General features: G+C 38.4%; 1 protein-coding gene across 1 annotated transcript in view; it reads right to left on the reverse strand.

The window, feature by feature from the left end:
• Window positions 1–7,643: 7,643 nt before the first annotated feature.
• Window positions 7,644–27,577, reverse strand: part of LOC139708034 (vacuolar protein sorting-associated protein 4B-like) — a 119,766-nt gene continuing 99,832 nt past the window's right edge. The window contains exons 8-11 of the mRNA XM_071620022.1: window positions 15,021–15,102; window positions 12,132–12,351; window positions 11,147–11,287; window positions 7,644–10,721 (exon numbers count right to left, since the gene is read on the reverse strand). Coding sequence (XP_071476123.1) covers window positions 10,620–10,721; window positions 11,147–11,287; window positions 12,132–12,351; window positions 15,021–15,102 — 545 coding nt within the window. The 3' untranslated portion in view covers window positions 7,644–10,619. The remainder of the gene's footprint in view (window positions 10,722–11,146; window positions 11,288–12,131; window positions 12,352–15,020; window positions 15,103–27,577) is intronic.

Below are 27,577 nucleotides of genomic sequence, written 5' to 3' on the forward strand. Positions count from 1 at the left end.
GATTAACATTCAATTGCTTATTTTTAGGGGTTATTATTAGAGCATTCCTACAGTGTAAAGTGGTCTATGTAAGATTTTAATTAGATGAGTTTATATTGAAGTTCTCAGAGAGTGTAAAACGTGGTCTCTTATTTCTATTAGATTTATTTTGAATCTTAATACAATTATTAAGCACTCAATTTTTGTCATTGTTTACAAACATATATAATTTCAAGTTCAGCTTTAAAAATCCACCGGAGCATCTGATATTTTATCATTTTTAATAATAAAAGAACATAATCGATTATTGAATTAATTCCTTTGTTTACATTTGTTGATATTTGTGTTGTCCCAACCGATTACTTTTTATTTTTGGAGGTTAAACACGAAAGAATATTTATTAATATACTGGATAGTTTAAAATCCTCCACAAGCGTATGAACATGGCACCAAGCCCGAGAATAGACCTCACGGAAACGATCGCCTGGGTACAGAGTGGTATGCTGGTATGCCCCCATATAGTTTAACCTTTTACTGTATTCTACATGATTGACATTGTAAGTTGTATAAACTGTTTGTCTAGTAAGTAGATTAGAAGAACAGGCCCAGCTCGCTCACAAAGTGAGCGGCTACTTCGGCCGCAGCAAGCAAGCGGGAGCGTCCCGGCCGTGGCCTGGCCCGTCGGCCGGCGCTTACAAGTTAAACTACCAGTAGTAGTCTAGTAGTTGATCTGGTAGCAGTCTACTAGTAGTTATAGTAGTCTACTAGTAGTAGTCTATTACAGTACTACTACTAGACTAGGGTCTAGTAGTAGTACTATTACCACTACGGCACTAGGTCTAGTAGACTAGTAAGTAGTAATAGCAGAATCTTTGGTAGTAGTACAGAGGCTACACAACGCCTAACGGTTAGGGGGATATGTTGTTACAGGGTGGGTCGTGGCTCAAAAAAAAAAAAAAAAAAGGCCTAGAACCAGTTTCCCATAGTCAGTTTCTGCAATATTTGTTATCAGTAATTTAGATGCGCCATTTTGTAAGAAAAACGATACCAAGAATTATCGTCAATTTTGGTCGAGTAGTTTTTGTTTTATGCTATAAAAATCATACTGTGGAAGGAAGCCCAAACGCCGTGCTTATCTACCGATGAATGCCACGGTGGGGCTGGATTCACGAGTAGGTCTAGGCCTATAAAGCAGGCGAGTTGCCGTAGTATTAGTACAGACACGCAGTGGTGGTGGGGCTATCGTGAAATAGGCCCCACCGCAGTGCGCGTGCACCGTACCCGTGCGTTTATAGCAAGCAAGGGTAGGTCCTCCTTGGGTTTAGGGTTAAGTAGGGTTGTATTTATGGTTAAATTGGCCGTTAAATTAGTCGAGGGCCATATTATGAAGTCATTTTCGCCGCATTCACGAGTATTCACTGTGGAAAGCAGCCCCACCGCCGTGCTTACCTACCGAGATGAACGCCACACGGTGGGGCTGAAACAGGCGAGTCGCCGTAGTATTACTATTAGTACAGACACGCAGTGGTGGGGCCTATTTCACGAGTTTGCCGAAAATAATGGATATCCAAGCGTACCACAGTTGTAATCTGTATTATTGGCAGTATTAAATCCGATACAGTTCATTAAATATTCTTTTGTCTAAAGGCTTAGCCAATGACAATAGTGCAGCGCAGCACCTGCTATGCGCTCGCTAGCTCGCTCCCCCGCCAGCGCTAGCCAGTGCAGCCGCCGGCAGGCCGGCTGTCGCTGCGCTGCGCTAGCATAGCCTTGCCAGCTCGCTGGCTACGGCTAGACTGGTCGTGAACGAACGACTCCGTTCTTAGACGTCATCACAATTTAGAAGTGATAGTGCGCCGCATGCGGTGAAAGTATAGCAAGTTTTCCAAAACCGAGGAAATTGCATCCATTATGTTAACAAATATAGAACAAAATTCAGAACAGTAAAAAACCCCGCACAACCATAGAATTACTTAGAATTTAACATTTAATATTATTACATCATTGAGAAAAAAATGCCTAAACCATTTTATTAGGTCTTTAAATGTTTAAAAAAGCAATAAAAACTTTTGGGAATTTTTAAGGACCTGCAAGAAATCCTAGACGTTATAGACGTCAGTAAGACCTTTTAAGAATTCAAAATGCTCTGTGGACGCTCTGCGGACGTCCAGAAAACCGTCTAGAACGTTCAAAAATGCTTTAACCTTGAGAAGAGTCTTAATGGGCCGTTCCAGAACGTTTAGAGAACCTTTCATATCCGTATAGAACGTCCAGAAAACCTTTAAAGAACGTCTAATGTTTATTCTTATTGGGTATCTAAGAAAATATAGTTACCATTAGATCAAACAGGCACAATCTGGGATTCATGTATACCTTAATCCTTATCCTATATAATACTATCCTAATCTGTTCCTATTTTAATGTCCTACCACCTACTATACTACATCCTATTCCCAATTATTCTGTATCACATACTTTTATAATATACTAGTAAAATCTTAATGCATGAAGATATGGTTACTAAAATTAGATCACACACACTTAATTAGGCCCATTAACATATGAAAATACTTCTTAATAACACAATTAATTTTTTGAATTGTGAATAACTGAACAATAACGTAGGTAAGTTTAACACAGGAAGTTTGTACCCAGCATTCTTTAGATTTCAATGTCTTTTATCTATATTTCCACTAGTGTTCAAATCTTAAATCTTATTTTAATATTCATAAATATGCATGAATATTCATGATAAAGAAACCAATGACGAACACGTAGCGGACTGAATAAAAACGTTTATTTAACGTTCATTAAAGACGAACTCGACGTAGCAGACCTATATTTATAATAAAATCTTTTTGCGGGCGTTTACAAAGGACGAATACGTAGCTGACATAATAAACACGTTTTGTAACGTCCATTGATGATTCTAAAACTTTCTTTTTAAACTGTGCTTTGCGGTAAATGCTATTAAAGTCCTAACTTTGACGTACGTTTTAAAAACGTCCATATTATACGAAGACGCACGGAACCTCATAAAATAACAAAAAAAAAATTAGGAAATGTTCTGAAAACACTAGTGTTTGCTGGGTAGGCAACTCACTAACGATGTTAGAATCTGCTATCCAATAGCAATCACCTGAGCATTCTCTGATTTACTAGCAAACCAAAAAGCTCTGGACGCAGTACCTATTTCAAGGAAACTTATCACAGTGTTTAAGATTGCATAACTTTGCTGTAGCATGAAGTCATGCAAAATGCGTGCACTATCATTTTGCAAACCGGCGTAGACTTCAAAATATTTTGTGAGTAGTCTATGTTATTGTAGTTATACATTAATTGCTTATCACTAATGTTTTTCTCATTAAATATTTTTGTTTACAGCTGTGGCATGCATTTGGGGAAGTTTTGTGTATAAAATAAAATGTATGTAATCAATTCCACTGGTGGATTTTCAAGATAATGTACCTATTATCATTCTGCAAACGTGGATTTTCAAAATATTTGAAAAAAATAAATAATTGCGTACACATGTTGGCATATATTTGCCTATCAATGATGTGTTTTCTCATTAATGCTTATTTGATTGTGATTAGTCTCACTTATGTTTTATTTAGTCTCGTTTTCCCCTTCCTAATCCACACGGGAAGGTCTTTCACTATCTCCTATCCATCAGCGTACTGAGTAATAGACCTTCGCGACAGCGGACTTCGCTCTCCGGTTCCCAGCGAGATCAAGCCGAGCCTGGTCAGCCGTCACGTCGAGGCCTCCATCTTCCACCTCGCCGAGGTGCCGGAATCTGCAGCAAGCAGGTTTTGGGAGTCACTCGCTGCTGCATATCCCGGCATCTCCCCCAATTGGTCTTTATTATGTAAAACATTAAATTTTTCATGTTTATTGTCTTACGTTCCTTGCTTGCGTTTCCCTCACGAGAACAGGGGATTTCTTCGTCCATCATACTTATTTATAGTCATTTACCAAATTAATGATACACTTTTCATCCTTTTTGTAGTGAGAACATTTCTAACTTTTATAAATCCCCCTCTCGTATCAGTCGCACTTATTTTCATAATATATATTTTTATATTTAATACTGATAAACTTCTGGGTCTTAAAATTAAAGATTGTTATGACTCCCTTGCACTTTCTGGCACTAAGCGCGCCGGAATACTTTTTTTTTTTTTTTTTTTTTTTTTTTTTGAAGGGGGGGGGGGGGGGGGGGGAGGGAGGGCAAAATCTCAACGGATGCACATTATGTGACGGTGTAAAATCCTTGGCCAGGGTAACGGGGCGCGGAGCGAGGCGACCGAGCGAGGGTACCACGGTGGGGACTTTTTGTATAAACAGAGTATAAATGTCGCGTTTATAGAGCATTAAAACAAATTTCTAGGAAATTACACATACACGGACATAGTGAAAAAAAATTTAGTGCGAAGGATTATGATTATAACATACGGTGGTACAATATGTGACGGTGTGAGATTCTCGGCGAGGGAGCGAAGCGACCAGGGGAGGGTGTGGGAAGGGGATACCCCCCTCCCATGTTGGGGACTTTTTGCAAAAACATAGTCCAAGAGTCGCGTTTATAGAACATTTAAAAGCAATTCTCTAGGGAATTAAACATGGCTAGAAAATTAGTGTGAAGGACTACGATTATAACATACGGCCCTGGGTACATTATTCGACGGTGCGAGATCCTGAGATCGACCGAGCGGGGGAGGATGTAGGAGTGGGTATCACGGTGGGGACTTGTTTGTTTTGTAAAAACAGACTGAGTATAAAAGTCGCCTTTACAAAATATAGTGTATGTGACTTCGCAAAATATTATACTCTTATCCAGTGATATATTAATGGTACATAAATTCTGAAAATTCATAAGTCCTCAACCAATTGTCTGGTTTTCCTCAAATGTCCACTGAAGTGTTGTAATAATGTTGCAGCATTCACTCAATTAACATAATATATTTGGGTTTTATTCCCCGTAAGACAGCTGCACTTCTTCCCATTTGTAGTGTGCATGTAAAAAGTTAAACAACCTTTTGAGTTTTGTGTGTGTTTGTGTGTGTGTGTTCGATGACTTGGTTGACGAAGGTACCGTCTTTTTCATTGAAAGTTTCATTGTGCAGACAAACTGGTCTCTGAATTCACATCAGAGATGCACTCTGACATCACCCTTGCTGAAACTACAGTCTCTTGGCACTCTGGCCAACTTTGCCCTCTTTCCTCCATGACATGATCCCCCCCCCCCCCCCAAAAAAAAAAAAAAAAAAAAAAGACTAAAAATAGCAACAGCTAAAGAACACATTAGCACACTCACTTACACACACAAAAAAAAAACACAAGAAAGAGCTGAAGAACACATTAACACACACACACACACACACACACACGGATATACAGTCAACCTTACGTAAATCCACTTCGCACAATACCATGTCAACAAATTGGCGAAGGATAAAAAAAAAAAAAAAAAAATCACCAGGATGATCTTGAATATGAACAATTGTGTTCATTGTTTTGTGTCAAAGGATTTTCTCTATAAGTTCTTTTGAAAGCAACCCGGGCAAAGATAGCTATAAATACACCAGTCTTGCATTCCAGACACTTCCTCCTAATTAGACCTGATTATACTAAGTGAATCTTTCCACTCCATGTACTCTCTCTAAAAAAAAAAAGTGAAAATATCCTTTTGGAGTGACCTCAGGGATCACTCGAAGATTTTGGAGTGATCAATAAGGCCATTCTAAAAAGAGTGAAAACAAACATTTTCACACAAAATTCACTCCAATTTCACTCTAAATTCACTTGTTATATTCACTCCTTGAAGAACGAATGTTTTCACTCGATTTTTTTTTAGAGAGTACCTTCAAAATGTTCTTCGTTATTCTCTTTTTCGTTTTTCCCCACAGAGAGGGAGTAGGCCTATATAAGTACACGTGACGTCAACGATTACTTTTTGTCTCGCCCACCGGAGGTGAAGGCGAGACTAAGGGATCCAAATGGCGTCCGTCCGTCGTCCGTCGCAAAAATGTTAAAGTTTACCTGCAAGACTCTTATGATGCATAACTTGGCATCTGTTACAGCAATGGCAGCCACACTTGGGTGATAGAAGCACTAGGGGTATCTTCATGTTATGGTGTTGTCAGAGGTCATGTGATGATGTCAAAGGTCATTTGAGGTCATATATTAAAGAGTATGTGCAAGACTCTCTTTTCTATGTTAAAGTTTACCTGCAAGACTCTCTTTTGACAAATAACTTCACATAAGTTGCTTGGATTACAACCTAACTTGGGTCATATGTGCACTGGGGGTACCTTCATGTTATGGTGCCGTTGGAGGTCACAGGATAAGGTCAAAGGTCATTTGAGGTCAAACGTTAAAGTTTACTTGCAAGACTCTCTTATCACATGTAACTCGACACATGTTGCTACAATGGCAATCAAACTTGGGTGATGGATGCACTGGGGGTACCTTCATGTTATGGTGCCGTAAGAGGTCACATGATAAGGTCAAAGGTCATTTGAGGTCATACGTTAAAGTCTACTTGCAAGACTCTCTTATCACACGTAACTCAGCACATGTTGCTACAATGGCAATCAAACTTGGGTGATGGTAGATGTCTCTTGGGAAGTTGAAGGTAACCACAAGGTCAAAGGTCACAGACAGGGGTCAACAAACTTTTAGGGCCCAATGTTATGTTTTTAGGTCGCGTTTTGATTGTGGCTCATAACTTTTGAGCCCTATGTCCGTTTGTGACCAAACTTGGACGGTAGATGTCCCTTGGGGAGTTAAAGGTCATCACAAGGTCAAAGATCACAGGAAGGGGTCAACAAATTTTTAGGGCCCAGCACGTTTCGATTATGGCTCATTACTTTTGATCCCTTTGTCCGTTTGTGACCAAACTTGGATGGTAAATGTCCCTTAGGGTGTTGAAGGTCACCACAAGGTCAAAAGTCATAAGCAGGTCAATTAACTTGTGGGAGTTATAAAAATATTAATTCCTTGTACGTGAATGGGCGAGACACAATTCGGCGATTGCCTTTCTTTTTGTATAACTACAGCACACTGAAGAAATCATGACACCATTTTATGTTAAAGAATTGTACCATGCAGAGACTCCAACTCTCCCGTTTTCGACGGGAGATCTCCCGCCGAAAACCCATTTTTGCAAAATCTCCCGTTCTCCCGTTTGAGATTTAATTTCTCCCGCCCTGGCTCTGTGTCTCCCGGTGGAAAGGATTTCTTACTTATTGTTAACGTATGGTGAAAAAATTACTTAGATAGCACCAGAGAGCATCTACAACCCTAGGAATTTCGCGCTTCGCACACATCAACTTGGAGTCTCCCGTTTGCTAGGGGTTTCAGGCGGGAGAATCTCCAGATCAGAAGGTGCTTTGTTGGAGTGACCATGCATTTCTTTTAATTTCCTTCCTTGCACTGAAACAACTCTATACACAAGAAATAGCAGAAAATAAGTTTATCTGTTCAAAACACTGATTCTCTGCATAACATTCTTTCTTTCAAAAGGAAAAAAGGGATAAATGATCGATTTTACAATCAACATATGAAATCACAGCCATTCTTTCTGTTACGTATCATGTGCTGATAATCTGGTCCGTTTTACTCGTTACATGTGCAGTTACCCCCCCCCCCCCCCAAAAAAAAAAAAAAAAAAAAAAAGCAGACTTCCAGAGCACATAGGTATGTCATTGCATAACTCGATGCTACATTCCTCCGAATTGGCCCTTTTACATCTCAGCACGTGGGTGAAAACTTCTGGTGCATGCGGGATGTTTATGCAGGTAAGCAGCTCTGGATTGACCATTGCATTACGCAGAGTAAATCATTACATTCATTCTCTGACAAATTACAAGCATCCATCTCTGATTTGTGATTGGAGAAATAACAATTATTGAAATTCTTTCCCAATGGGAGAATAACTGATACTTCATTTTGTTCTACAACAAAATAGAACACTAGACATTGCACTGCATTGGTACAAATAAATTTCTTTGCTTATATTAGCTATCTACATTTAGGTATATATCATAGACAAATACATGATAAATATCAAAACATCAATCTTACAATACAAATTAGAACATCCACTGGTTACCTCCAGGAAGTGAAATAAAATTTCGTGGGCTGCATGTACAAATAGAAGCGAACTACATGTAGTAAGATCATAGTTTTGACACTGAAAAGGCTCGTTGATAGTTTCAATAGAAAAGCTAACCATCCGTACTTCAACTCTGTTGGCTACGACGGCAAGTTCAGAACGTGATTCTGATGCCTTGCCCTTATCTCCTAATCAAATCACTTCCACATGTTTAGACAAACAAAGTCCCCCTTATGCCACTGATAATAAGAAAAAAAAAATGGTCACATAGTGAGAATATGTTTCAATAACAAATACTTCGTTCCACCAGATATTCAGCCCTCCCCCTCCCCTTCGAGAAGTTGACAAAACACACCATGCACATTTATTTGAGGAGTACACTACGATTGGTATCTACGGATATGTAACATTAGATAACAGCTTAAGTTAAGAATAAAAATTTTCTCATATAGAAGACGACACGGTCAATAGCCAGTATCAAGTTATAGCATCAAAACTTTCTATAAAATGTTTTTCTATAAGTGAACTCACAATTTCTTCACAAAACAAGCCTGTGGAACTCTTTTAAGATTACTTTTACATGAAGATTACGTACTATCAATACAAGATACAAGAATCTCATCTCTCATAATATGTCACGCTACCTTGATAATGTCCTCAGCAGCTTTGGCTTAAAGTCTTTGAAAAGAAAATATAACAAGAATTAAGACTATCCTGAAATAACAAACTGTAAGATACATGTTGTTGTCTTTCACATCCAACTACAAAAATCTACATATTACGTACTGTTCCTGCAGTGCATGGTTCTCTCCACCTTCCTTGTCATTTAAAGGACAAGTTCACCTTCATTGACATGTGGGTTGAATGTATGCAGCAATATTAGTAGAGCACATTATTGACAGAGGAAAATCGGACAATCCGTTCAAAAGTTGTGAATTTTTGAAGTTTCTGCTCACTCAAGGCTGGATGAGAAGACTACTATAGCTTATGATGTCACATGAGTACAACAATATACAGAAAGAATAAAGAAAATTCAACATATTCTCACTTTTCTCGCATAACAAAAGAACACTTGACTTGTCTCTTTCAGAAGGCAGGGGGAATAATATTGCCCTTAACATAATTATGTCAGTAACAAGTCGAAGAAACGTGCACTTAATTCAAAAAGTAAAGTTTCGTGAAATTCTCTCTTTATTTTCTTTATATGGTTGTACGCATATGACATCATACACTGTAGTTGTCTTCTCATCCAGCAGTGACAACGCAGATACTTTAAAAATGCATAACTTTTGAACGGATTGGCTGATTTTCCCCAAACTTTCACTGATATGTTCTACTGATATTGCTGCATTCACTCAATCCACATGTATATGAAGGTGGACTTGTCCTTTAAGAATTAGGTGGATAGGCAAAGAGATCAGAGATGCTGATTAGAAGAAATGTAAGTTCTATACAAATGCATGATGAAATCATTAAATCTTTGTTGGAAATTTTTCATTTTACACTTGATTACTCTATGTGTAGTTGCTGGTCACTATGTACTGCACATGAAAAATGTTGCTATATAATGCTTGCACTCAGGTATACACTCATTTTTCCAATGATATGCACACGATTTTTTTCAAACGCATCAAAGATGACATACTACTAATTCAGTAAGACATGGATGTATATCGTAGGTCCGTATCGCGTGTTTCAAGTGCATGCCACGTAATTCCGTATTTCACCACGTCATTCAAAGCCACAGAATGTATCAGAGAGAGAGAGAGAGAGGGGGGGGGGGGGGAGGGGGGTGTTTCATAGATTAGTCTGAAAGGTAAACATTTGTTCACTATTTCCAAACTTATTAACAAATTTACAATGTCAACCATAAACATTCAATAAGGGAAAAGAGACCAAAAAAAAAAAAATGCTCAGTGAGGTAATCATTACTCCACTGAAGACTTATCCTGAGTGAACTCAGCAGGTGTGTTATGGAAATTTGTTATACAGTATAGCAAAATCAATTTGTCTTTAATGGGGTAAGTTCTGTACGTATACACTTGGAAGTCACTATCAAGATAATTATACTGGAAATACATACTGAAACACAGTAAAGCGTTCCTATGATAAACAGTGTAAGATTCTAAAATCACTGATTGAAAGAAATAAACACCTAAACTGTATCTATCCATTTCCAACCGAATAACAATTAAATGGTTATTTTGACGAGCATTTTATGATACATTTGATCATCTTAAGTATTTTTTTTTTTGCAAAATCTTCATTGGGACAGTCCTTTTGAGACACACTAATATCTTATTCACAGCTCTGGGGAAAAATATAATAGTAGGATGGCTAGATGATTCAATTGCAGTTCCATTTTTACTCTTGACAGAGCATCAACACTTTGTCAGACTGACATGTTTGTGTGTTATCTCAAGTATTCTTCCCATCTCCCCCCCCCCCCTCTCTCTCTCTCTCTTTCTGCTTCTCTTCTGTTTTAAGCTACAAGTTACGTGCAATTGGACTACTTCCTCACTTATCCCTCCTGGCCAAAGTCTTCAGTGAACTGCCGCTGCTTGTCGAGATCGTCTATGTTCACAGACGGCTTGGTGTTGTGAAGGGCTCTGGTGAGGTCATTCTGGACAGCAGCAAGAACACAAGCAGGAAAAAAATGAGAAGAGAAAACAAATCATATTGACAGGAAAACAAATTAATGTAAGCATGTGAAGCTCAAATCAACCGATTTGCTTTACCGTGACCCACTGCATTCAACCCGCATAAATACTATTGTGAATGCGGAGGTTGTGTCTTGCCCAAAACATGCTCAGTCAATTATGGTCTCTTTTATGCAACATACCGCTATGTAACAGGATTTTGAAGACACCCACAGTTCTTGACTTCATGACGTGACCCATAGAAATTCAGAACTTGAGACTTTGCAACACTTCATCTTTATCAGAATTCTTTTGTTTTTTGCTTGGGTTTTGTTTGTTGGTAGGCTGGTGCTGTTATCCATACCGCCCTACTTCAAATGCTGATGCAACAACGAGCACATATACTTACAAATGTGACAGCAGGTTCCTTGAGCTTATCTCCTGGGACGTCCATCCATAACATCTCCATGGCTCCCGGGCAGCCAGGGGAACAGGGCTCAAGGAGATCATGCATGATGACACTGGGATCATCTCGTGACGGACCCGGGACCTATCAGGATTTCACAGAGCGAACATGTGTGATGTAGAAGGTGATTAATTCAAGCAATGAACAAACCAGAAACTACAATCACCAATGTACATACTGATCACACTAAGCTCTATAACTTCTGTTTCTAGAGAAGATTTTAAAGATTCCTTAATTTACGGACTAAGGGAGTGGGCATGGTATCCATATGAACAAATTGACATCTTAACATAAAAGAGATGCTACCTATATAGCATCCAAAAGACAGATCCTGGACTATGAATGGCTGCAATAGCTCACTTGATACGCTAAAATACCTGACTGCCTCACGTCTTTTTCATCCAACTTGGTCTCATTCATAATGCATAACTCACCATGCACAGAGACAGCATTTATCTATCTCAGGATGCATTTATCGACTGAAAAATTAAGGTTTTCAAACAAGTTGTTTTGATTTTGGGGTGAGAAACGCATTTCAGAAACGCTAAAAAAAATCCTCTCTCTATATCAACACGTTTGAGTCAGAAACGCGTTTCTGTATAGAAATGATAAATGCAAAGCAGTTTTGAAACGTGTTTATATCTCAGACCTATACCCATGCAAACTACAGATCTCTGTTCCTTGGGTCAAAGTGCGCAGTGGAAATACGCAGTGACAAGACCTTCCTCTTAACTCGCGATAGAGAGCTGATAAATGAAACAACTCAAGAAATGCGAACAGAAAGGCCTTCAACGCGTCTTTGAATAGTGGGTATTGAAACGTGTTTCACAAAATGTGAAAGATATCGTAAACACCGCCTCAGTTAGCACTCTGCTCATTGAATAGACCAAACTTACATCTATCCAAAACCACTCAGACATCAACTTACTCGTCGGAAGTGTGTTGCACTCTGGACTTTCCTGACAGGCATCATGAGGGCATCCTGTACTACAATGCTGATGTCTGCACCGGAGTAGCCTTCGGACCTCTCTCCAAGTTCCCTGTATTCCTGCTCTGTCAGAGTAGATGTCGTCTTCCCCATGTTCATCTTGAACATGGTGGTGCGTGCGGGTGCCTCCGGAAGGGGAATGTATATCCTCTTCTCAAATCTACAGAGAAGAACACATGAACACAACAGAAACAGAGGGTGACTTTTAAACACATTTGAGTATTTCATACTAGTACCATAGCTTTTGTAGCATTCCCATACATGCCATTATTATATATGAAATTGTTATACGACTCATCACAGGGACGAGCGATACTTCTGATTATATTTGAGGGGGCAATATCTTTTTGTTTGGATGAACTCTAATGCAGAAATATACATTCCATTAGGTGCCATTTCCAATGGCTTTGCGCATGAAAGAAGATGAGAGTGGCAAAAACTTCCTAAAGTGAACACCTCCAAACGATGTGCATTGGACACCCTGCTCTGACATGCTTAGGGTCACTTGGCGAGTTGGATTCCCATCACATACATTTTTAGAAGCATGTTATTTCCTGAAAAGAAAAATAACCTAAAATGGATCTACTGATCAGTATTTTTGCACAACTAATTTCATGTACTGAACAGCTAAAATACATTATTTGCGGGTTCTTGAATTTGTGCTGTCCTATTGCTTTATCCTCGTATGTTTTAGTCTATTGACAGGAAAGACTTGATGCCGAACCCATTAATGTACGGCTGCAATGAAAACAAGAAATTTCCATTGCCGCGCAATGCGATTGAATCCCCCTGGCACTGGAGATGGGAACACAAACCATCCACCAACAATATAATCTTCGATCCTATCAAAGACCGAACACTGGGGGCAGCACTTCCAAAATCAATAGGCCTGTAGATTACATCATGGTAGAGCTTTGTACCGAATTTGAACAAAATCTGTCAAGAAATGTAGCTTATAGAGCGCACACAAACCATCCATCAACAATATGAACTTTGACCCTATAAAAGACGTAAAACTGGGGGCGGCTTATCCCAAATCTTTCGACACGTAGTTCATATTATGGTAGACCTTCATATTAGATTTGAACAAGATACATTAATAAATGAAGCCTATAGAGCGCACACAAACCAACATGACCTTTGACCTTATAAAGGACGGAAAACTGGGGGCAGCAAATCCAAAATCTATACGCTTGTAGATTATATCATGGTAGACCTTGATACCAAATTTGAACACAATCTGTGAAGAATTGTAGCCTATGGAGCGCACACAAACCATCACGTATAACATGACCTTTGATCCTATAAAAGACGGAACACTGGGGGGCAACACATATAAAATCTTAAGGCGTGCAGATTACATCATGATAAACCTCCATACCAAATTTCAACACAATCTGTTGAGAAATTTTGCCTATATAGGGCGCACACAAAGCATCCTCCAACGAAATGACCTTTGACCCTATAAAAGATAGAACATTGGGAGCAGCATATCCAAAATCTAGAGGCTTGTAGATTACTTCATGATAAACCGCCATATCAAATTTGAACAAAATCCGTTAACAAATGTGATCTCTAGAGCACACACAAACTATGCACAAAAATATGGCATTTTACACTTTTTACGGAACACTGGGGGCAGCATCACTGAAAGTTAGTGAAGATATTACCAAAATAAACCTTCATACAAAATTTCAAAGAAATCCGTCAAGGTTTGCGGCCGCTAAAGAGCGCACGCAAGAATGCGACGCGGCGGCGGCGGCGTAACGCTGCTGATATTACATGCAGGAGATACAATAAACGTACTACACACACACACACACACACACACACACACACACACACACACACACACACACACCATGGAAGCACCTCTGTAGAAGCCCACGAATCACTGTGTTCAAAATATGCAAAGGAAATTGCGAAAATATTTTCACAAGTTCTAGAATTCGTGCAAGCCAGAATTAGTGCAAAAATTTCAGCATTACATTATCGAAAAGCAATCAAACTACACAATGTGGGATCAAACACAATGGAAGCTGAGATCCAGAGTTTCCCTTATTCAAATAGAATCTTGCTGTATTAATTTTGATATCATTATTTTTTTTAATGTGTTCAGCATTACCATAAAATTCAAATTCAATTATCAATTTTTACCATGACTGAGAACAAAACATTCTACATATTTAATGGGATTGTATAGTTTTGGTTGAGACCTAATTTCGGGTTTCTAACATTTTTGGTGAGATAATGAGAAACCTCTTATGAAATATGAAAGAGCATGTAATTCTATGAGGAATTCAACGTTTATTTGATAAAAATTGGTTTTGAAATGGCTGAGATACCCAAAACAGAGCGAATCTAATAAGTGTGGGACCCACACTTTAATACGATCGCTTTGTTTTACTTTGTGTTTGGATGTTTCAGTCATTTCAAACCCGATTTTTATTAAATAAACCTTGAATTCCTCTTGAAATGGTATGCTATGTAATACTTAATAAGTGTTTTCTTGTTATCTCGCAAAAAGTTTAGAGCCCACTTCCTATCTCCACCAATACTGTATCATCCCTTTAAGCAGTACCATTTACAAATCAAACCTACCTGATTTCTGAATTCATGCACATATTATGAAGGCTATGATTTCTGTTTTTTTACATTCCTATGATCAAACATACTTTCTACTTTCCACGTCCTTGGAACAGCGTTACTCATTACAAGTGCCCTGCTAGCTCTTGGCAGCAGTGTGACTTTTAAGGCAGAAGAACTTCATTCACAAGAGACTTACAACATGTCAGAATTTTGACAAAACATATGGAAGGCGCACTTTACCTTCTTCTGACTGCAGCATCCAAACACCAGGGGATATTTGTCGCTCCCAGGACCAGAATCTGATCATTGTCCACTCCCACACCTGTCAAAACAAATGTGGTTGATATCAAAGTTTACAACTAAGATGATACACAGCAGCAAAACACTTTCATATCAAATTGGTGAACAAGCAATACTTTTCCACATGAAGAGATTTCCCATCTACTGTAAAACGAGGTATGTTCGTGTGCATTTTGATTTCGCAAATTACGGTCAATGGTATGCCTCTGTTTTAATGACTTATTATCCAAACAGGTCTACAGAACATCTTGCCATTGTGAGACAATCGTTTCACATGGTTGGCAATTACTCACTATTTGGAAATACACCAATTTCTATATGGCAATGCTTCGAGTCACTTTCAAAATACCGACAGAAATGGCGATAGCATTTTCTCTTGACAAACTTGACCTGTGACTCTATGACCCAAATATTTCCCAACAAATCACGGTGCAGCAGTGTTTGCACATAAACTATGCATACCTAAGTCAATTAAGAACCAGCAAGCAAAATGTTCAAACAGTAAATGTTCAATGTATACATAGCATAGAGATTGATTCATTGTCATCCCAATCAAAGTTTTGAACATGTCCAATATAAAAAAAAATGGGCTCAAGCGTATCTGTGCGAATCCCTAAGAACAGCTAACAAACACTTGCGTAGCCAAGGGGGGGGGGGGGGGGGGGCGACCGCCCCCATCTCCCCCCCCCCCCCCCCCCAAGATTTGGACCGGGGATTTGGGAGGCGGAAAAAAAATGCGTGTATACTGTATGCATGCACATGAAGCGGGTCTCCTTTGCAACCTTTCCTCAAATAAGATATGTTTTTTTGAATATTTCACTCAAAGTGTGCACCAGATCGTTGAATTTCAATTCAAAATATGCAAAATCTCTCGTGCTTGGGAGGGGGTATCCCCCTCCCAAACCCTCCCCCTCTGTGCCTCTTTCCCTAGCTTAGTACACTTTTTAGATTTACAAAAACAGTTATGAATAATTCTGAGTGCACAAGACTTATCACTTATATTCCGAAAACTCAAGGTTCCCTCATGTATAAGGGGAATTTCCCCTTTAATCGACCCTTTCCTCCCTCAGTCCTCCCCCCCCCCCCATCATTCTTTTTTTTTTGTGATTTCCCAAATCTTGATTCCATGAAATATGCGTATACGAGATGTCTCAATTTCAACCTTAAAAAGGCAAAAGCTCGATGGGAAGGGAAGGGTGGAGATAACACTTGCCCACGCCTTCTCCCTGCTCGCCCGCCCCTCCCCCCCCCCTTCCGCCATGCATAGAAAGCCCTTTTTACACTTGTGTTTCTTAACCCCGGACTTCTCTGACCCAGGACTATCGTTAGTCCCGTACCAATTTTTTCAGCTTTTTACACTGGCCAATTAGTCCCGTACTATCTCTTGTCCGGGGCTAAGGAGAAAACTGACCTTTTTACACTCGTATTTCTTACCCCACACTGTTAGAACGCTGTGTAAAATTTCGTTGTTTAAAATATTGTTGTTTAAAATTCTAAACAATGTTGTTTAAATATAGAAAATTGGAGCTTGATTGCCTTAAACAGCGGTTGTTTAAAAACAATTCGGAACTAGACTTGGAATTTGTCAAGACTGACAAATTAGGTGATCCGATTTGTTTTAATCGATGATTCGAGTCCTGATCGCAATAGGCATGACCATATAGGTTTCATCTGTGTTTAGAGACATTGGCCGTGTGATGTTTGGATTCCCATTTAGAAAAGAGAGTCAGGTCTGCCATCTTTGGTACCAAATTCGGTATACACTATAACGAAGATACAGAATGAAGTATATTTGACCATTGACCCAACTTTGCGCAGCCAAGATGGCATCTGAGCAAAAAGTGGTTATTTTGTGAAATGATTCTTGTAACATGGTCTTTGCGTGTGGAAAATACGGGAAAGATAGGACATGTATTCACCAAGATACAGGTTGAAACATTTATGACCTTTGACCCTAATTTACATACCCAAGATGGTGTCTGATCAAGTAGTTGTTATTTTATGAAATAAAGTACGTGACATGACCTAAACATGTGCAAAATATGGGCGTGATAGGGGCTGGTTTTTTTAACTTATTGCAAAGAAAGTGGCATAAAGAAAGAAATATCTCAATACATCGAAGATAAGTATAATTTCAACCAAGTTTTTTGACGTGATATCGGCGCCGTATGAAAAAATGGAGGGTATAGTCGCGATAGCCCAAAGTCTGAGCTACAACATATTAAAATCTGGGAGAAATTCACGAAAGAGTAAGTGAGCTAGTGTTCGATAAAGACCGTCATGTCAATTTTCATTTCCAGAAAAATTCCCTCCCGTAGAGATAACACGTAAACTGGTTAAATTTGACAAGGTTACATTATATCTATTTTCACGAGGTGAAGACATCATCCGATTAAAACTTTGATTGAACAAAACTTAAAGAGTATTACATTGGCTACAACATACTGAAATCTGGAAGAAATTCACCGAAGGGTAATTGAGCTAGTCGTCGATAAAGACAATCATGTCAATTTTCACATCTAGACAAATTCCCTCCCATAGAGATAACACGTCATAATGAAGATAAAGAAAGAAGTACATATGACCTTTGACCCTACTTTGCACAGACAAGATGGCGTCTGAGCAAAAAGTAGTTACTTTGTGAAATGATTCTTGTAACATGGTCTTTAAGTATGCAAAATATGGGAAAGATAAGACATGTATTCACCAAGATACAGGATGAAACATTTTTGACCTTTGACCCTAATTTACATACCCAAGAAGGTACCCGATCAAGTAGTTGTTATTTTATGAAATAATGTACGTGACATAAACTAAACATGTGCAAAATATTGGGCTGATAGAGCTTGTTTTTCTTGAGTTATTGCAAAGAAAGTTGCAGAAAGAAAGGAATATGAAAATACATGGAAGATAAGCTTTAATTTCAACCAAGTTTTTGGGCATGATGCCGACTCCGTATGAAAAAACAAAGGGCACATTTACGATAGCCCAAAGTCTCAGCTACAACATACTAAAATATGGGAGAAATTCACCGAAGCATAAGTGAGCTAGTGCTCGATAAAGATAGTCATGTCAGTTTTCATTTCCAGAAAAACTGCACTCCCATAGAGATAACACGTAAACTGGTCAAATTTAACAATGTTACTTTTAATCCCTTTTTACGAGGTGATGCCGTCATCCAATCAAATTGTTGTTATTATATATCTGAAAGACCATTTAATAAGCTACAACATATTGAAATTTGGACGAAAATCAACTAAAGAATAAGTGAGATATGCTTGAATGAACTTGAAATTTGATGACGTCATTTTGAAAATTTACTTTTTTAACTTTATTAAGAAATTTGATATATTTTAATCATTTTTCCAGCATTGCCAACCCATGAAATGACATGTACAACTCATCAGCTTTCAGAATATGTAAAAAAATGGGGGGTCACCGTCCATCCTGACGAGTAAAATTGGATTTAAAATTGGCAGTTTTTTGGCATTGTTGCACTGTATATCGCCATTGACGCGCGCGCGGAATTTCAACTTTGACGGACCCGTATGACGTCATCTTGAGTCGGATTGACTTGAAACTTGGTAGAAATATTCCTTGACATTTCACACATCCGATCAAAGTGAAAAAACGGGAAATTTTCATTGCATATGAGCTGTGCGTGCGTATATGTGCGCGCGCGTACGCGTCCGTCCGATTTTTTCAATTTTTCAAAAAATGCTCCAAATGGTCTGAAACGTATGCAAAAAAAATTTGAGCTTGATTGGAGCATACAAATATTTCAACGCGCGCGTACGCGCACGTCTTTACGATGCGAGGAATTTTGAAAATATGGGTAGAATTCCCTTGAATTGAAATTTATGTGACGTAAATTTCATTGAGAAATTCCACTCCATTAATGAGATATGATTGAAAATGTGTTTTCATATAATGACGTCATAGTGACGTCACGGTCGACTGATCACTACGATTTTACTTGACATGTCGTCTTTGGGACATGATACACATATGGTATAAGTTTGACATTCATAGGCAATGCACTTTCTGAGCTCATCTCTACACAACTTTTGCGGAGAAATAAAGAAGAAGAAGAAGAAGAAGAAGAAGAACAAAGAATCAGTACAGATACAGAAGGTGATCCGAGAGGATTCTCGGATCACCTAATGATTGTCCAAACAATTAAACAACGTTGTTTAGAAATTGACGGGCAAAAGTCATGTGATAGTCATGAACCAATCAGCGGGCCTGCATGTATATCCTTCGTCGAATCACCGCGTCGCAATCGATCGCCGCCGGGGTGGCGGCCACCGCGCCTCACACACACACGTACAGTTATCACACGTTTATGTACGTACATACACTGTACAGTCCAGTAGCGCGACTATTCATCATGATGGACGGCGGTGACGATGACTGCAATGCAGCTATATGGAGTCACGAACATTCTCAGCAAATGGGGTCTAGCTATAGAAGAACTTTGCCAGTCATTCCAAGGTATTTATTTATTTAACTGATAGTTACATCGCTTCATGCCCATCTGTAATTTGCATGATGTATGAAGAAGCTAGTCACGGCTCACGCTTTGGGTTCTTGGCCGGGCTGCGCTACGCCTCGCCTTCATGCATGTAACGTTAGATCTAACAAACGTTAAGACTAGGTCGTCTGTACCGGTACGTAGACCACTACATTACTATACTTGTATGTTTTTCAACCAACTCGTGCTTGTATAAACACTTGCATAATTCAATCCTGGCCCTCAATCCTTACATACATTTTCAAAACTTCACATAAAATACGAATTTCCTTTACAAAAACTAATCATCTAAATCAGCGTACGGAATATTCCCATTGTTGACACAGTACAGTGGCCTATTCGTTGTACAGACAATACTAGTAACCACCTTACAGTACCGTATTCTAAGTTGTAACAGGCACCGTATCACATCATGCACAATTATAGTAATAGTTTCTATAGGCGCAGTGTCCGAGTTCGATGATGTGGAAATCTAACAAGTTAGTTAGGCATATAGGGTCTAACGTGACGGTTAGGGCCTAGCTAGGCAATGCTATAGGGCCTAGTCAAGGGCTAGGGCCTAGAAATTCTAGAATAGGCTATGTTTTAGACTGCTAGTGCTAACTAAGTTCAATTACATGATGACCTGTCTCGATCATTTCCTACCTCATAATTTAGAACTTATAATGGTCGGCTGTATGATAGCCCTACTACATCGACCACCCTCTTGTAATAAACCGACCGTGTATTAATTGGCGCACTGAACGCTTAGTACGCACTTCACTGCATCACGCAAAGCACATACAAATTGATTGGCTTTGACTGTTGATGAGGATGGTGTGGGAAGACGCGAAAATTCACCGTTCATTAACAAAGTTAATGGTTTTAATCAAGGACAAAATTTCGAATGAATATTTTCACCGAATCGTAATGTAATGTCTATTGGAAGTTTCTAAAAAGCTTCGTACAACACGGTGTTCAATACAACTCGGCTTGCGTGCATTGTCAATGCAAAAACAGCGGTCGATTTCAATAAGGAGCGTTACCGCGGGGAGCTGAAACGAGGCCACGCAAGTTCGACGGCGATATTTTTGCACTGAAACTTCGAATCGAAAAGGGAACATGGGCATTTGATAGCCTAGCTCTGGATTTTCTCAATCACGTAGGTTTTTTGCATGAATTTCAGTGTTAAAGTGTTCAGTGTTAAATATTCTTATCAAACAAATAAACATTAGGCAGTCGATGAGTAGTACGTCCACCCGTACAACCAAAATCTACTGTAAACATAACGAACCCCCTAAAATCCAATACTAAAGTGCAAGTTCAGTTCTGCTACTTTTGCTGGAGCAATTCATTCTTTACTGAGCATCATTGCCATCAATGATGCTCGATGAATTAAGGTTTACGTAAGCTTCCAGTAGAAAAAAAGGCCTAGAACCCCTATAGAAAATGAAGATAAAGACAGAAAACAGATTGTGGTGTTTTTAACGCACAATATAATCTATGCACCACACGTAAACTTAATGCCTGTAGTAATAATATACCACCTTAGTAGAGTTCTATTTGTTTCGTGTAGGTAGGTGGTTTGGAACCAATTTTTGGCACTTTTGTCACTTTCAAATAAGTTTCTATGCAAAGATTAGGAGCTTTCTTCTCAGTCTGTCAAGATTTCCATACCAAACGAAGCACATTGTGCAAATTCACACAAACTTGTGAGAAAAATGTTTATAGATTGAACATTTTTGCAGAAGCTAATGATCATGCATAATTCACTCCATCATTTATGTTTTTGTTATCAACTTGAGTATTATATTTTTTTCCATTTGGTTTATAGCATTCTTTCTGGGCCACCCTTAATATGATTACAAATGCAATCTTGTTCCCTAATTTGTACAGATCAAGCAAGACTTCAGCCAGGAGATCATGGCTGAAGACAGGATGTTTGCAGCATGGCCATGTATGCTGACAAAGTACTCTAGTATGGGGAATCAAGATGTCCATCGTAGCAAACGCTGCTTATTCATCACACGGGTGACACCGATGGCCTTTCCCAAGGTACATTTTAAAAAGTATTGCTCTGTGTAGAGATTCTAATCTACAGCCCCAGTACCACCCTCTCCTTTTTTGCATTTGAGTTGAGGTGAATTTATTAACAACATTAACAAAATACTTACAGTATGTACATGACTATAAAAAAAAATTGTTAGACCGAGAAATTCATTCAATGCTTGTTAATTAATTTCTAAGACTTTCGCAAAAACCTGCAAAAACTGAAGTGGATCTGTAATTTCAAAGCCAATATCAAAGAGATCATCCGGGCTTATGCATGCCGACTCTTGATGACTCTGCTTTGTCCATCATTCAACTTGCATGTCATGTTCCCGTATTTGGTTTTGTTGCCGATTCGACATCATGAGCTTCCTTGGCATTTATCATGCACTGATCGAGTGACACATTGCATGCCTTTAGATCTTCATTGATGTACACACTTTTCATGTTCTCTTTTCCTTTCAGACTAGAATGCCCAGAATACAGTTTGTTCCTTTTGTTTGCAATAAAGTGGACTTTGATCTGCCTGCTCTTTCCTTCTTGCCTTTTCCCCAAGATGATGACAAGATCATGAAGATGAGATGTCCTCTTTCCAAATGTCTAAGCCACCTTCCTTGGCAACATTTGACTCGCCCTCAGTAAGCTCTTTCTCTGTCTCCTCAGCCCCCTCTGGCAGGCCAGTCAGGCAGAGAATGTCCCTCCTTAGCTCATGTTGGACCTCCTGCTGGAACTGAATCCTCAAGAGATGACATGTGGATTCAGAACATCTTTAATTGTGCTCATACAAGCTTCTTTCGCTCCTTGTATCACATGCGGTAGTGCAGCTTTAATGACTGTAACTACAGCTTGGACAATTATTTGGGAGAGGCTGTCTCCTGCCCCTCTCTCACATTATAGCACCCCACGGCCACACAGTTCATGTACACTGAAACTTCTGGATGGTTTGTCCTTGCCTCCTTCATCTACCATTCCCCTTTTCTTCTCCACTGCCTGATCAACTCACATGATAATCAAGCTTTTGTCATTATTGGATAACATTAACAGAGAAGTCTTTTATGAACTATTAAAGTTTTTGCATTCTTTTTCCTACTACTTGGAATAAAAATCACTGGACCTTGAACATCCCTTGCTCTTGCTAGTCTAATTAAGATATATGCATATTAACTGATCTTGCTTTATGCAATGCCAGAATATGACATGAACCTCCTGCAAAAGCCCAAATGTCATTCATATTGCAATAGTCTTTGTTAAGCACTTAAAATTAGTGCAAGATTATTCTTATTAAGGCACTGGCTGTCAACACCATTCAACTTTCTTTCATCCAAGTTCATGGTAACTCTGATTGCTGCTTTGTAGAATAGCATGATGATTATTACAGCATTATAATTCTAATGCTTGGCCTTACAAGTTTGGCTCTACTCATCCACAATTACTTGCCCGTCTTGGTAGTAAATGCCGTTGCCAGAATCAGTCCCTCATTCAAAATGTGTAGTATTTTCTACAATACCCTCCAAACAACTTGAAAACAGCCCCCCCCCCCCCCCACAGTTAGTAATCCTGGTTGCAATCAAGTACAATATAAGTACATAAGCTAGCATCTGAATATGAGCTAATACTAGTCAGCATTTCTCTTTATCAGCCTTGATTGTGTTAATATTTTTAAAGGGTATATTTGTACTTATCATTCACAATACTCCCCCTGTGTCATACATTTTGCTCCACAGAGGAAAAAGAGACGCTTGCATTCAGCATGCTGCCGCTAGTTTGCCGAGGCTGGACTGCGAGGGTGTGGGGCAAGTGCTCCTTTCAGGAGTCGGAGTTATTCTACGACTTTCAACCTGTAAGTACCTAACTGTTCGGAGGCTAATCTTCTAAAACAAGTGATGTGTTGCCCTCTTATTAAAATGATGAGATGGACTTTGACATTGCAATACAAAATATAAAAATCATCAAGCTGTGGTCCATCTTGTACACAAATTCCCAGTTTATGCTTTTTCATTTGTTAGTTTAGTCCATGGATTCTACATATTTATGCAAATTTACTATGTTGCTAATGTGTGCTGTGAATCACAATAATTTTTTTAAATGAAAAAAAAATCTTATATTACATAGTCAACATACATATTTACTTTATTTTGTGCCTGACTGCTCAATCACACACTTGTCCATTTATGTCCTTTTCATTTTGATAAAAAGGGGAAAAAATTCACATGAAATACAAAATTGGTCCCAAATGTCGCCAACAAGGAATATTCCATTCATCAATAAATATTGCACTTGACCTATGGTATCATTATATTCAGCAAGATGCTGGAAATATATCACATACCACTCATATACATCCAATGTGATACAGGGTGTCCCCCCCCCCCCCCCCCCATACCAAAAAGAAAAAAGACCTCGCATACTCCTTAATGTTCCTACAATGTAAGTGGACAAAATTGTTATACTACTAGTATTGGAAAGAGTAACTTACCCAAAATAATGAAATGCAATTCAGAAGTAGTTTTTGTTTGATAATACTTTTTGCCTGGGCTTGCCAGCAATAAAACTAATTGCCTTTCAGAAGTTCCCATAGGCCACACAGTTGAAAATTCATTCAGCCAGGTCATGGTTAGCCCTTGCAAGAATAGAAAATGTAATACATGGATGTTATATACTACATAATATACCCAATTTAGGGTATATGTTTGCAAATGAAATGTTGCAGAATTTGGCCAGGCACTTTATTATGAACTCTACCTTGAACATTGGAGAGGTGTGGGAAATATATCTGTTCTGATGGACTTCATTGTAGGGCAAGTCCAAGATAAGGTCCCCTCAGAAGGCAAAATTTCATCTTTGCTCAATATTGATATGTTTGGTATCATTTTGAAGCTTATAAGTTGAAGTTTTGATTTCCATGGAGGAAAAAATTATATTACATAAATTTATGCAAATTTCAAGGGCTTCATTTGCATAAATGTGAAACACAGCGTTACGTATGGGACATTTATAAAAATTCATATTAATTCAAAGGAAAGCAAATGATATTTGATTAATATATGGACATAAGAAGTTCATCAAATAGTTTAACTTGGTATGAAAATTTAGGGATTATGCAAATGATTATGCAAATTAGCTCGTGTCCTATCATGAGATGTCCCATACGTAACAAATTGAGGTCATTTTTTTAGGTTTTTTCTGAAATTGCTAAGGTTATATTAATGCCCTTTTGGAAAGTTCTAATTTATTGTTTAGAGAAATTAAATACCATAGAAAAAAGAAAAAACAGTAAAAGGAATATTTTTTATTAGGCATTGAAATAATGTTACGTATGGGACAAATGCGTTACGTATGGGACATCCTCATACATAATGCATGTGAATGCATGTAGCTAGCTGGGAAGGTCTCTCAGTCCACAAATGGTCAATCATCCTGAAGAAAGCATCCCAACATTGTGGCTACTTTTTGAGTTATAGACACTTTAAACAATACATGTACTTGACTGAACAATTTTCAGAAAGGGGGAGGGGAAAATGGCAAAATACAGAATGAAAAATCAGCATTAAAGGGATGGTATGAATAGTTTTTTGCAGAAATGGGGATTCAGCTTTCAACATTAGATGAGATGATTGGAAACCAATTATATGAATTACTAAAGAGCATACAATCCTAAGACTAGAGGAATTCAAAGTTTAGTGATGGAGATCCAATTTGAAATGGTTGTAATATAAATATTTAAAAAAAATATAAAGTAAAATGATTTTTTTTTTGATTGCAAGTGATACACAAATTGTCCTTATTCAGGTTTCAATAATAGCCACGACAAAATTCATGAGTATACATACTGAGGTGTGACTCAAATCAATGACCTGACTGCTAGACAGACATCATATCTACTCGATCACTTGGGTTCCACGCAGCAGGTATTGCTTATTTATAAAAATTAATATTTCTTGTGTCAAATTGTGTTTTATTGAAACGAAATGGCAAACTGCCCTTCATCAATGGAAGTAAACACTTTTAACTATTCAATTTTTCAGTAGTAACTATCCTGATAAAAATAGGGCATACATACTCAGGTCGGTCATAAAAATATAGAATATGATTAAATATGATTATGATGGTAAATATTTTGGGAATACTGTTCCCTTGTCAATCTGGATCAGTATTTGAGTAGTTTCAACTGATTCAATTTCAATAATTATGCAAAAATTTGTTTATGGGTATTTTGCAAAATTACTTTGCAAAATACCCATAAACATGTCTCTCCACACACTAAACGAATGGGGGACAAAGGGCATGCATACTCAGGTTGGTCATAAAAATGTAAAAATATGATTGAATATGATTAGGATGGTGAATATTTGGGGAATATTGTTTCTTTGACAATCTGGATGAGTATTTGAGTACCCTTACAAAAAAGAACCATGGTTTTACCATGGTAATACCATGGTATGGTAATGAACCATGGAAACCTGGTAATTTTGCCCTGGTAAAACCATGGTACATTACCATGGTATTACCATGGCAAAATACCATGGTATTACTGCTCTTACCATGGTATATTACCATGGTATTACTGTGCTTACCAAATACCATGGTACCGGTACCATGGTACAATACCATGGTATTTCTGAGGTGATTTTACCATGGTATTACCATGGTATTACCATGGTATTTACAATTTGAAAAGAAAAATAACATTAATGGTCGTGTATTTACAGCATGCAGTACTAGTATGTTACCTACATAACCTGGCCTCGAATCACATACACCTGTTTCTACACTATTGTACAAGACCTACATCCTAATCTACAGGTCTACCTATCTGTATACCTAGGGTGGTATTCTGAAAATCTTCCTAAGTTTCTTCCTAAGTTTCTTCCTAAGTCAGAAACTTAGGAAGTGCCTAGGAAAGACAAAATTGGTATTCTGAAATTTCTTCCTAGGCACTTCTTAATGCAAATTAGGCCATCCTTATTCCCGCCCACGTCCTTTCCTAAGCCAATACGAAATGCCGTATCATAAGGAACTAACCGATGTCTGCCAATGACAATCTATGACGTAGGGTCAAATACACGAGGGCGCGGCATGTCCCCTTTCTCACGCTCATTTCGCGCATCAAAGTACATGTGCGCGCAATGACTGACAAGCGCGCCTATCACGATGCTTGCAGTTTGCTATTCTTAACAACGTACTTAGGACAGGGGTGGAGCTTTCCTAAATATTTTCCTAAAATTCTTCCCTAAGTGCATTCTAGAATACCAACTTCTTCCTAAGTCAGAAATTTGCATATTCCCGCCCCCTTCCTAAGTTTCTTCCTAAGTCTACTTAGGAAGAAACTTAGGAAGATTTTCAGAATACCACTTAGGAAAAAATCCTGACTTAGGAAGAAATTTCTTCCTAGGAAGGATTTCAGAATACCACCCCTACATCCTATTCCTAGATACATTGCCACTGTATCAGTTCTTTATATATGGGCTGATATCTGAAAAGGTTTAAGGCATGGTTACTAACTACATGTCATGCATAATATTAGTCCTATCAAAATATGAATATGCATTGTTATAACACAAGTTAAAATAGTTGGTAACAAAAGAGAAATTTCCCAACATACTTCATAGTTTAAACCCAGAATATATACTTTAGGTTTTTATGTCTTTTATCTATTTTCTCACCTTTTGCATGTTAGATGCTCTCTCATGAATATTCATGAGCGATACAGAAACCAAGTCAAAACATGGTTCGTGCAACTTGAATCAACTTGTGTTACATTTTCCAGTTGGGTTAATGAGGTTTAAACTGCATGGGAAGAAGTCAGTTCTTGGTACCATGGATATATTAGTACTAACCGGGTGTTTGCACTCACCCACACCCCCCCCCCCCACACACACAAGCACACACATACACACATACACACACTACACACATTCACACATATACTAAATAC

Source organism: Diadema antillarum, unplaced genomic scaffold, assembly GCF_040938485.1.
Source record: "Diadema antillarum isolate AM-2024a unplaced genomic scaffold, OU_Dant_1.0 seq00001294_RagTag, whole genome shotgun sequence".
Taxonomy (NCBI): Eukaryota; Metazoa; Echinodermata; class Echinoidea; order Diadematoida; family Diadematidae; genus Diadema; species Diadema antillarum.